This window comes from Aotus nancymaae, unplaced genomic scaffold (assembly GCF_030222135.1).
Source record: "Aotus nancymaae isolate 86718 unplaced genomic scaffold, 86718_ANA_hifiasm-v0.15.2.pri h1tg000108l, whole genome shotgun sequence".
NCBI lineage: Eukaryota > Metazoa > Chordata > Mammalia > Primates > Aotidae > Aotus > Aotus nancymaae.
The window spans coordinates 1,293,350-1,305,896 of NW_026988523.1; the positions used below are offsets into that span (position 1 = coordinate 1,293,350).

General features: G+C 42.3%; 1 protein-coding gene across 1 annotated transcript in view; it reads right to left on the minus strand.

Annotated features, from left to right (window-relative positions):
- The window catches only part of ADCY10 (adenylate cyclase 10), a 92,759-nt gene that overhangs the window by 26,533 nt on the left and 53,679 nt on the right, over positions 1-12,547 (minus strand). The window contains exons 17-21 of the mRNA XM_064370711.1: positions 10,756-11,030; positions 8,759-8,895; positions 5,422-5,550; positions 3,665-3,943; positions 3,243-3,533 (exon numbers count right to left, since the gene is read on the minus strand). Coding sequence (XP_064226781.1) covers positions 3,243-3,533; positions 3,665-3,943; positions 5,422-5,550; positions 8,759-8,895; positions 10,756-11,030 — 1,111 coding nt within the window. The remainder of the gene's footprint in view (positions 1-3,242; positions 3,534-3,664; positions 3,944-5,421; positions 5,551-8,758; positions 8,896-10,755; positions 11,031-12,547) is intronic.

Genomic DNA, 12,547 nt, shown 5'->3' on the forward strand with positions numbered 1-12,547 from the left:
TGAGAGACTACAGATGTGTGCCACCATGTCTGGCTAATTTTTTTATTTTTAGTTTTTTGTAGAGACAGAGTCTCAGTTTGTTATCCAGGCTGGTCTTGAACTCCTGGCTTCAAGTGATCCCTCCACCTCAGCTTCCCAAAATGCTGGGATTACAAGCAAGAGCCACCACACTTGGTTCCAATGTGTCCCTGACCAGTATTGCCTAAAGATTATACTCCATGCTTTGGGAGATTCAAGGATAATGGATAGAGTATCTGTCTAGGATAGGTTGAAGCAGGATATTTTAAGGAAGACATTGCAAAAAAAAAAAAAGTTTCCTAGTAAGCCTAGGAAAAACATTTGTTAAATCTATTCACAGTATATTGCTTGGTTTGTAATGGACAACATTTATATAGTCTTAACGTAAACACTTCATTGATTTATCTAATGCCAGTTATATAACAATATAGGGGAGAGGGGCTGAGGAGTGGTATAACAGAGTTAAATCCTCATCTGCCACAGCCAGAAAACAAGTCAGAATTTGATTTTTTTAAAAATCGAAAGCAATATTAATACACCATTTAGTATATGGAGGTAGAACAGCTAAGTTAAAAATGTTTGCCCCTGACTGGAACTACTGAAGGTGTGTGGGACAGTGGGCCATGGGATTATTGTTTTATAATGCAATGTTTAGGAAATTTAAAGTCTCTAAAGTTTGTCTAGTTGATAGCCTTCTGAACAGGTGAAAAATTCTGATAAGAGAAATAGTAGAGCCCTGGCCTGACTCTGGTGGAGGTGCTGATAGAGGAGATACCAGCAAACATTATTCAGAGACGTTTGGTCACATATGCTCCAGAGCTGAACTGCTAGTTAATTGGAGGATCTGCGAATAACTGAAATTGTTTGCTTTGATGACCCTAGTCAGCCTGCTCAAGGGCAGCTGCTCAAACCTGTCTTCTAGCTGTCAGCTTCTTTTAGCTTACTTTATCCCCCAAAATAAAACATCAGTCTACCAAAACATACATCTATGTATATGTATGTATATGTACATGTGTATGTTTGTATATGTGTATGTGTATATGTATGACTCACCCCACACAGTCAAATATTCTTCTTTCCTCTTTCCCTCATCTCTTTCCATCATTTCATCTCCTACTGATACTTTCATTGGTTCTTTGAATGGGGCCCTGTGTGGGATCCTTCACTGAAGCTTCCTTGATTCAGGCAGCACATCTCAGTGCTCCACAGTCTGCCCCCCTTACCTCTGTCTTGTTCTAGCAGTCCACACCACACCCAGGGGTCTTCTCACCCTCCCAAGGGCACTCTGGAAAGAACTTAAAATGGTTCAAGACTGGCTGTTTCTCCCAGGTGGGTTATATCTGATCCATAAAAAACCCTCACACATCCTTTCCCATAGTCTGGGATGGCAGCTTGATCCCAATGCAGCCACAGGCCACTTCAACCTGTGGCATGAGGCAGGCCCCTGTGTTCTGTGTCCTCTGATTCTAAGGAAGACACCTCACTAGGTTTGAGGTGATGAAGTAAACAACCCACTTGAGGAGGGCACACAGACCTCATCAGTTCTCACCAAAGAGATCTCTTCACAAATCCTGGCCCTCTACACACTCTTCCTCATTCCTATGTCTAGATTTGGGCAAAGGATCCACGATTATAACTGATTCTCAGCTATTTCCTTTGTAAATTCTGTATATCCACTGCCTCACTTTGGATTGCAGCATTCATTGTATCTTGGTGCTTCCGCACAAATTTCAATTTCAACAGGTTACAGACATACCACTTTTGTGATAATATTTCCAATTTTGGAAAACTACAACACACAAGGGAGAATTTAATAAATCCTAGTAATAGAACTAGACTTAAGTAGGTGTACAGTCCCCTGACATCCTCCCTGCCCCAGTGGGGGTGAGACTACTGCTGAAGTCTTGTCCTCTTTGTACTCAAACTCTTGGAGGACTAGAAATCTTCAGAGTCTAGTTCCTAAGGCTCTGAACCTACAGCCTGATTCCTCTTTTCCAAAAAGAGATGGACAAATGTTAGTGCGGTTTCAACAACATGCTCATCCCACCGTGCAAAGCTGCAACTTTCTTACCCTCTGATTTCTACGTAATGCTGTGTCTATGAACTTCCTATCTTCTGGCAAGTATTACCTAAAAGTCCAACCCCACCTTTGAGGGAGCTCAGGTATAATGAGCAGAGGATGAGCTCAGGAATTAGACTGGTGGCAGATGGAATACAGGCTGCCACTCATTCTGTGGTATTGGTTAAGTTACTTAAGCTTCCAGAACCACAATTTTTAAAATCTATACAATGAAAATAACTCTCATCAACCTTAAAGGGTTGGTATGAAGATCCAGTGAGAATGCACATGAAATAAAGAGCGAGTGAGGGAAAAAAGTTTATTTTGCACCTGCTATGTGCTAGGCAGTTTAGATACATTTGTTTCTGATTTTTAATATCCTTATAATATAGGAGTCCTCTACTCGTAGCCTCTGCTTTCCCAACCAGATTTAGCCATAATCGCCAAGGTCCTCTGACTATGGTAGGCAGCCCATTAGAAGCTCCCTGGCCACCATGAATGCGGCCTAGAATTGGTGTTGCAGCTCTGTCTGACACCCATTATACCTGCAATGACTGAGTCTTTGGGTACTTACATCCCTTGAATCCTCTGCTGTGTTTTCTCAGATCACATGGCTAGTTGGTGTTACTGGTTTGTAACTTTTTTTACATTTGCTTCTCAGATGATCTTGAATTTCTGCCCTGAAACCAAGTTCTCTTTTCTGGAGCCCTGACCTGCTTAGCCCTGGCTAATTCTCTCACACACATATTCTTTTCCCACTGGAACCTGTTTCAAACTAGACCAACAAAGCAACAATATTCTTATCTACCAAGAAACGTATCACTATGTCAGATTGTACCCCCCAGGCCCTTTGGATTTCATCCCTTAATGTGAATTAAGCGGGATATTTTCTTTTGAGCTCTGGTCACACCCTGTTTTGCCAGAGCCCCTATCCCCAAACCCTCCCTGACAGGCTCATTGTGAGGCTGGTTCTGCTAGACTCGATACAGGTACACTCCCATGCTCTTCTCTTCCTCATTGGCCTAGGCTGCTGCAGTCTCATCATTCTTTGTGCCCAAGCCCCTATGGGTCTTGGAACCCTCAAGGTCTACACGCACTCCTTCTAGATCTTAGTCTCTAGATTTCCCAAGAACAGTTAGGATAATATTAAAATGAAATAGGTTACTTTGAAATCCAGGAAACTCAGCCATCTCTTTAACAGCATCCATGTCTAAAGTGTTGAGCCGAATATTCACTGTAAGGTGGTGATAGGGAATGAAGTCCCTGCTTCGGCAGTGGTCACATCTGTGGGCATTTTCTTCTAAAAAGCGGGCACATTTCAAATGCATGGCATTTCTCTGGTCCTTGAGCCACAGCTCATAGGCTGTTTTCTGCATGATAGGGCTACAGAATCGGATGATGTGGCACTCGATCACTTTGCTCTGCAGTTCACGAAGCTCTTCCTCTTCCTCGTGATCTAGAGAGAGCAGTGGCCAACAGATCAGCCAGGCAGTGGGCAACAGATCTGCCCCTTCTACCTAATATAGGTCAATTCTTTGATCTAGGTGGGTCTTGAGAGGAAATTAGGTCACTCCAGGTGCTACTCACCCATCCCTTCACTGGGCCTCAGAGACAAGGAGCGATAATGCACCTCAAATGAGGCCTCGTTCTGTTTCAGAGCCGCTTGAAGCTCCTTGCCAGTCCGGAAACAATAAAAAATGTTAGATTCTACTAGGGTTGCCAGGGCCTTGATCATCATCTTCATATTCCAACAGGGGAGAATCTCAAACAACAGCTCAGTCGTGAAGGTCACACCAATGATGGCAGCACATCTCACCAGCATTTGGTGGGAAAGGCTCATGCTATCCAGCTGGACCAGAGAGATTTCTGTAGGTAGAAGGCCACATAGTAGAGAACTTGTTATTTGTCTTTATCAAATACAAGAGGAGGTGGACAACCATCCTGCTCTATAGTTCTTGTTGAAAGAAACTCAGACAAGCTAAGTCAAAAGAAGTATTTGTTAAGCACCTAATTTGTGGATAGCACTTGTACTGGGAGTACTGAAGATACAGGCATATGGCCTGGAAAGACACATGGCACAATGACCTGACAAAATTAAGATCGATTACATGGTGTTCTGATTTTGTGCTAAAGTGTGACAAGCATGTTTGAGGAGAGGAGAGGACATTGTAATCACTGTTTTCAGAAGGAGCAGGGTCTGCCATTCCTGTGCCTTCCTCCGCTGATGCTTCTATCTTCTTCTCTGGCTCCTCTTTCTCCTAGAAACTCCTAGCTTCTATCTTCCCTAAAAATTTATGTATTCTCATGACATACATTATCATCTCTGAGTCATAACCAAGTGTCAGAGTTCACAGCTCCTATCCCAACTTTTCATCTAAGTTTGAGTATCGTAGCTCATGTGGCTTCCTGGACATTTTGACTAGGATATCCTTCTGTTAGGGACAAAATTGGAACTTTTCAACTTCTCCAAAGAACAAAGTAGCAGCCTAAGCTAGTCCACCTTCTTCCTTCCTTCCTTCCTTTCTTTCTTTTTTCTGTCTTTCTGTCTGTTTTTTTTTTTTGACGAAGTTTCACTCTTGTTGCCCAGGCTGGAGTGCAATGGTGCCATCTCGGCCCACTGCAACCTCCACCTCCCAGATTCAAGTGATTCTCTTGCCTCAGCCTCCGGATTACAGACACTCACCACCATGCCCGTCTAATTTTTTGTAGTTTTTGGAGAGACAGGGTTTCACCATGTTGGCCAGGCTGGTCTCGAACTCCTGACCTCAGGTGATCCATCTGCCTCGGCCTCCCAAAGTGCTGGGATTACAGGTGTGAGCCACCACCTTCTTATATTAGTAGACACAGTGAACAAAACATAAGTGCCACTCTTTTAAAGATTGAGGACCTTGAGATGTCCCTAGGCCATCTTTCTAAACATTTAAAGTCACTTATGGATGGCAGGAATTAGAGTTGAGTTCATACTAAAACATTCCTTGAAAGTCATTTTTCTTTAAAAGAATAATAATACATCTTTCATATAAAACTCTTGCCATTTCTTTCTCATAAAAGTGGATGGCAGGAAATAGTATTGTATTTTCTTCCTCATTATTTTGTTTCTGTTGAATTGAAAATGTACAATACTTCATTCTTTTATGCAGATCCCAGAGTCTGGGGGAAAGATGGCTCTTAATTAGAAGAAAAGCCAAGCCTACCCTGAAGCCTTCTCACTGCTTCAGGCAGTACAGAGCAAACAAACAACCTGTGTTGCTGTTTTTCTTTTTCCTTTTAAAAACAGACATTCTAGAGAAAGCCAAAGTGGAGTTTAGGAACTAGAAAATAAATACCAGGTCAGATTTTCTTACCTTTTAATGGCGCTGGGGGTGACATGTTTTCCAATCTGACCCCACTTGCAAGCTGACAGACTTCTTCACCTTTCCTATTACTATGGGAAGTAAACATTTTTAACTTCTCTGTTGGCTTAATGAAATTCTCTACAGGGGTACAAAAGGGAAGAAAAGTTGAGTCATTATCCTGTCTTACAAGGTCTGATTTTCTAATGAACTTTGAGACAGATCTCATGTGAGGAAGCGTGGGCAGAGATGTATATTGGCTCATCAAATATTCTAGAAACCTTGGGTTTTTACATTTTTATTTATTTTTTTGAGATGGAGTCTCTGTTGCCGAGGCTGGAGTGCAGTGGTGCAATCTTGGTTCACTGCAACCTCCACCTCCCAGTTCCAAGTGATTCTCCTGCCTTAGCCTCCCAAGTAGCTGGGATTACAGGTGCCCACCACTATGCCTGGCTAATTTTTGTAGACACAGGTTTCACCATGTTGGCCAGGCTGGTCTTGAACTCCTGACCTCAAGTGATCTGCCTGCTTCGGCCTCCTAAAGTTCTGGGATTACAGGCATGAGCCACACCACACCGGGCCCCTGGAAACCCTGTTTTAAGTAAAACTGATTTATGAAAATTTAGATGTACTTAAAAATGTTTTGTCTCCCTCTGCTAACCCTGCCCAACCTAAAGAATTGGCACTATTGATGTCTTCCATAAAGGTTTTACAAACATTTGATTCACAGATTATCAGAATGTATTACAGTATACAGTAACATATATTTGTATGTATAGATTTACATACCCACACTCAGATACAAACACATTCTGTGGGGCACTGTACTCTAATTAAGACACGGCTGCTATCAGAAAGATATTTTAAATGGTGAAGTTTGAATAGTAAATGTGCCTAGTAATTTGGTTTCCTAGTACTCCAAAATGAGTGATTTTTCTCTTCCTTCAGCCATTCATGTAGTCCTTGGTAGCTGCAGAACTATGCTAGGTGAGGTGGAAATAGGAAGGTGAATAAAACCAAGTTCCTTATTTCCTGGAGCTCTAAGTCATGTACACAAAGAGCTAGACTGCCAGGCAGCAAAGGAGTGCCATGTGACTGGGCACAAACAGTAAGCATCAGAGACTTCAACTCAATACAGAACATATTTATTAAGGACTTTCTGTGCAACAGATCCAGTGAAGGCTATAAACATGAATAACACATGCTTCCAGCCCTCAAGAGGCTTAAAAATCTATAGAGACCGATATATAAGTAACTAATTATAACACCAGGATGAGTGACTTAAGAGCTGAAGAGCAAAGAATAACATGTTGAGGGAACAGAAAATAACAATTAAATCAGACGTGGTGGATTCCGAAAGGCTTGACAGAGGTGGAAGTATTTTGATTGATCTTTGAAGGATGAAGAGATATTCTAAGAGGAAAGTGGAATAGAGGCCAACACAAAGGCACAGGAGCCTCAGAGTACTTAGTGAGTTAGGGGAATGGAGTGGCCCAACGTGGCTAAAGTGCTACTGTGGGACATGTGTTCTGAGAGTTAGTTTGGGAACAGAGCATGGAGGGCATTAAACCCCATACTATGAAGACTGGACTTTATAGACAACAGGGAAAGATCACAGATTTCCAAAGAGGAGATAGGAGTAATCCAACCAGCCATATTTAGGAAGGTAGCACTGGAAGCAGCATCTGGGAAAGGCCAGAGACTAGGAAGACCATGTAAGGAGCTATGACGATGGAATGTCAAGAAGTGAGGACGGATAGAACCAGGTAAGCCGTTCAGCAAGGAGAAAGCAGGTACTAAAGATAAAGAGGAAATGAGGCCTAAACAAGACAGTGATAGAAGTGACAGAGACGTGGAGTACAGAGGGAGGGGTGGTTGAGGAGGGAGGATAACACATGAAGTTTTAGATGTATTAAGTGCAAGGGAATCTGTGGAATAGTTCAATGGGCAATTGGAAATATGAGTGTGGAATTAAGGGTGAGGTTAGGGTTGGAGAATACACACACACACACACACACAGACTGAGAAATAGATGAGCAAATGAAAACAACTGGGGAAAGAGTTGTTTCCAATTCTAGAAAGCTAGCAAAAGGAGAGGGTTAAGGATAGAACTTGAAGAATGTCCTCCCAGGAGGAGTAGACCCAGGAAGAGAGCCAAGGAGCATCTGAGGACTGGTCAGAGAGGTGAGAGAGGAGAATGGGAGGAATATGGGGTCCGGGAAGCCAAGGTAGGGTAGCATACCAAAAAAGGGGTCGTGTGTGTGTGTGTTGGGAATAGGAGGGTGGGGCTCAAAGGTATGATGTGGTCCATGCTCTCTTATGCTTATTTCCCCTTCCAGGACCTAGCACTGACACAATTATTCTTTCCATCACTCAACCAGTATTGACTGAGTGCCTCTAGGTACTAGGACTCTTCCTAGTACTGGGGATTCAGGAGAGCACAAGACTCCCTGCCTCACAGAGCTCACATTCTAATGGGAGACAAACATTAAACAGTAGATAAATAAATAGGATAATCTCATAATGTAATTCAATTGTGTGAAAAAAATAAAAGGGTGATAGACAACAGTATACTCTTCACTCAGATTCGCCTGTTGTCAGCCTTTGCCCCATTTGCTATAGCCTTGATCCTCTACTTTCTATCTTGTATTCTTACCCCATCCTCTGGCCCCCACCCTTCTCCCTGCACTAAAATTATTTTCCTAAAAATTCCAAATGGTCTCCTTCATGCCATCACTTCAGATTTCATTCCTGTGTACATTCCTGTAGCATGGGATCTTTGTTGATAACTTACTTTGTAGTAGAAATTTTACCTCTAGCAAGAAAGGAAAGGTTTTTTTGAAGATAATAATGAAGCTGGCCTTCAGTTCTGGGCCTTAAGATTTGTCAATGTTCTGTCATTTCTACTATAGTTACATATTTTGTTTTTGAGATTGAGTCTAACTCTGTTGTCTAGGCTGGAGTGCAGTGGCATGATCTTGGCTCACTTCAACCTCTGCCTCTCGGGCTCAAGTGATTCTCCTGCCTCAGCCTCTGAAGTAGCTGGGATTACAGGTGCCCACCATCACACCTGGCTAATTTTTGTATTTTTAGTCAAAGTGCTGAGATTCAGGCATGTGCTGCCATGCCTGACCATACTTAGACATTCTTTAGCCCAGTCCATTGAGTCCCAGGCAATGTTAAGTTCTCTTACAATCTGGTATATCAGATCCAATAATTCTTGGTTCCCCAGAACCCTCTGACTCTACAGGAAGCAGCCTATGGAATAGCCCATTCTTCCTACCTTCTCTGAATGAAGACTTAAGTCATGCACAACAGAGTAAAAAAGAACCATCGACACGGGACTTACGGAATAGGCCATTCCAGTTCATATTTGTCTTTTCCTCAGACTCTATTTGTTGGAAAATGAGTACATTGTGATGTTCTAGGCTTTTAAGCAATTCTTCACAGTAAAATGGAATCCCACCGCTTTTCTCCACCAGGTACCTGTAGTGAAAACAAGGCAGTCTGTTTACATTGAAGATACATCTTTTAGGAAGGAAAAACATTTGAGTCTTCTCAATCAGTTGAAAATAATTTCTTCTCATTCTTCGTTTGTTTCTGTTTGTTTTCAATTTTGAGGCATTGCTTTTTTTACGTTTTATTTCACTTATGTGTGTATGCAATAAGTGTACACACACTTTATATTTTTTAAAAGAGACATTGGAAGGATAAGCAAAAAATCCAAATGGTTACTTAGAGGATAAGGGAGGGAAGCAAGACTGAGGATGTACCTTTTTGACTTTGGAAAGATATATGTGTTTTATATAATTTAAACAGAGAGAGACCAGGCACGGTGGCTCGTGCCTGTAATCCTAGCACTTTGGGAGGCTAAGGTGGGCGGATCATGAGGTCAGGAGATCAAGACCATCCTGGCTAACACGGTGAAACCCCATCTCTACTAAAAATACAAAAAATTAGCCGGGCGTGGTGGCAGTAGAGCAAGCTACTTGGGAGGCTGAGGCAGGAGAATCACTTGAACCTGGGAAGAGGAGGTTGCAGTGAGCCAAGATCCCACCACTGCACTCCAGCCTGAGTGACAGAGCAAGACTCTGTCTCAAAAAAAAAAAAAAGAAAGGGCCAAAATTGTGCCTGGAGTTATCTTAAATGAGCCTTTGTCCAAGACATCTTTCTTCCAGAAGCAACAACCTCATTGCAGATACTAAGATGGGCTGTAAATAGCCAGCTAAAGAAGAAACACTGTCTATGTTGTTAAGGTGACTGCTGTCAAGACCCCAGGAGAGGAATCACTGAAAAGCTCAGAGAGCACTCACCAGTGAATCAGCTTTCCACGTCTGCCATAGGCAGAGAACACCAATACCAGACCACACCATTGTCAGCCAGATGAGACCTTGCTTAGTTGCAGGTCATGGTCTTTAAGGCTTACCGGTTTGCCTTTCCTGTCACTTGCCCACAACAATGCTGTTAGTCACTGTATGTTAAAGTGAATATACCCCCCATGATGAAAGTGAAATAAACCCACTAAGCAAAGTTTGAGAAGGCATAACAGGGAGACAACATGGAAAAGGTGAGCAACATCTATCCTACCAAGCATTATGAATGGCCCCTTCAAAAGGTGGACCAGGCCAAACATAGTGGCTCACGCCTGTAATCTCAGCAACTTGGGAGGCTGAGATGAAAGGATTGCTTGAGTCCAGGAATTCAAGACCAGCCTGGGCAACACTGTGAGACCCCATTTCTACAGAAATCAAAAAGTTATACCAGGGGTGGACACCTGTAGTCCTGGCTACTTGGAAAGCTGAGGGAGGAGGATGGCTTGAGTCCAGGAGGTTGAGGCTACAGTGAGCCATGATGGCACCACCACACTCCAGCCTGGGTGACAGAGCAAGACCCTGTCTCAAAAGAAGAAAAGAAAATTTTTTTAAAAGATGGGGCTGGCCAGGCACAGTGGCTCACACCTGTAATCCCAACACTTTGGGAGGCCAAGGCATCAGATCACCTGAGGTCGGGAGTTTGAGACCAGCCTGACCAACATGGAGAAACCCCATCTCTACTAAAAATACAAAATTAGCTGGGTATGGTGGCACATGCCTGTAATTCCAGCTACTTGGGATGCTGAGGCTGGAGACACTTGAACCTGGGAGAAAGAGGATCAAACCATCACACTCCAGCCTCGGCAACAGAGTGAGACTTTGTTCTCAAAAAAACAAAAACAAAAACAAATGGAGGAGCCAGAAAAGACACTGAAATACGCACTTCAAGACACACACTAAGAAATCTGATGAAGGCTGGACCCAGGGAATGAATGCACATGTCAAGAGCTCAGAATAGAAAGAGGTTACTTACGAGTCCAGTTCTTTGGGGATGCTGCTTACATTGAGGTCAAGACAGACCTTGGTGCAGATGTCATCAGGCTGTATTGGACCAGTGGTGATGTAGGTGGTTTTCCTGTTCTTCATTATGGCAGTGGCAGCTGCACAGGGAATGTCAACGAAGGGACACAGGGACATAATGATGAAGATAGGAACAGTCCGGATAAGCTTCTCCATAAATGCCCAGGAGGTCGGATCTACATATTGGGCCTCATCAATGATAAAAATAATCCTTTCCTCTTTCACTGTCTGGACAGGATGGAGAAATAGAAAGAGAAACACTATAGGGTGTCAGGTTTTTTTACATGTGTATGGGTATGCATATGTATCCATTGAATTTCGTGGTTTGCTTATGATGCAGCGAAAGCACTAGCTAAGTTCAATCTTTTCTTTCCTGTAACTTTGCATTAATTTATATTCCATTAACTTAGAATTTGTGGCTATTTGAACAGAGCTGGCTGGAATGGACTTATTTGGTCAAAACTTTGTGTAAAGATAGTGCAGATTTGTAGGATAGATGGGATTTTAGGGGTACTCGCAAAAGCCAACTGAAAGTGCCCATTACATAAAAAGAACTGATTTGTTAACTACGAGTCATTTTAATCTATTGAACAATGAAGTTCTCCTGGGGAAATCTACTTGACATTTATTCAACCAACATGTATTCAACACATGCTTACTGACCACCCCCGCTGGCCTAGGTGCTAAACGAAACTAGTCCTCACCCTGTGGGCAGCTGATGCTATTCTAGTTTGAACTGTGGTATGTGTTACACTTAAAACACAGATCGTATGTCCTTTTCTCATATAGACTATCCTTCCCTAAGTAGTCTGAAGTATTTATGCACTCATTTAGCATTTATTATGCATCTATTAGGGTTAGGTGCTGTTCTAAGTACTGGGAATACAGTCTCAAACAAAACATGGAGCCTACATTTTAGGGTCAACCACTTGCGTAGCAGGCTCTGCCTTACCACTGTGTACGATGTCACAATGAAGACAACCCTCTCCCCAGTTTTCACTGCTCCAGACTGCTAATGCCTGCTTTTTGTTTCCCTCTGAGAAGAGATTGGGTTAGCCCATTCTTTCTCTTTGTGCTTCATAGTCATTATAAAGTGTTACAACCTGCCTTGTTCACATACACCTAAGTCTACTCCTACAGCCCCATTGTGTCACCAAATACCTAGCCCTTGACTAATCCTGAGAACAATTTAATTAGTGAGGAGGTTAGCACTACATTGTTTTGATTTTCACTGGTATCTTTAAAAAGATGGGGCAGACAGAAATGTAAGTTTTAATCTTAGGATAGCCTTGCTAATGAATAATTCATACATTGAAGAGAATAAAGCAGGAACAACAAAAAAAAAAGCATGAATTCAATAATTAAACATTGGCTTGGTTTCTTCCAATTTAAAATGAGGATTGGGTTCTCTCTAATGTGAAAAAAAGCCAACACTTACATTGCACTTACTATGTTCCAAGCACTCCGGGATGCTCTTTATATAATTAACTAATTTAATCCTCACGACATCCATATAAAGTGGTACTATTGAATCTATTTCCTGAGAAAATTTGGGCACAGAGAGGTTAAGTAATTTGGCCAAGGTCACACAGATAGTTAATGGTCCAAAGACTTGTCAGCACCTAAAGCACAACCTTAGTAGCGGTTTCCAAACAAGATTCTGCTTCGGTACCAACTGAAAAGTTTGAAAACAAAAGTAAACAACTAAATAGATTCCTAGGCCCAATCCAAATCCTATTTTTTTA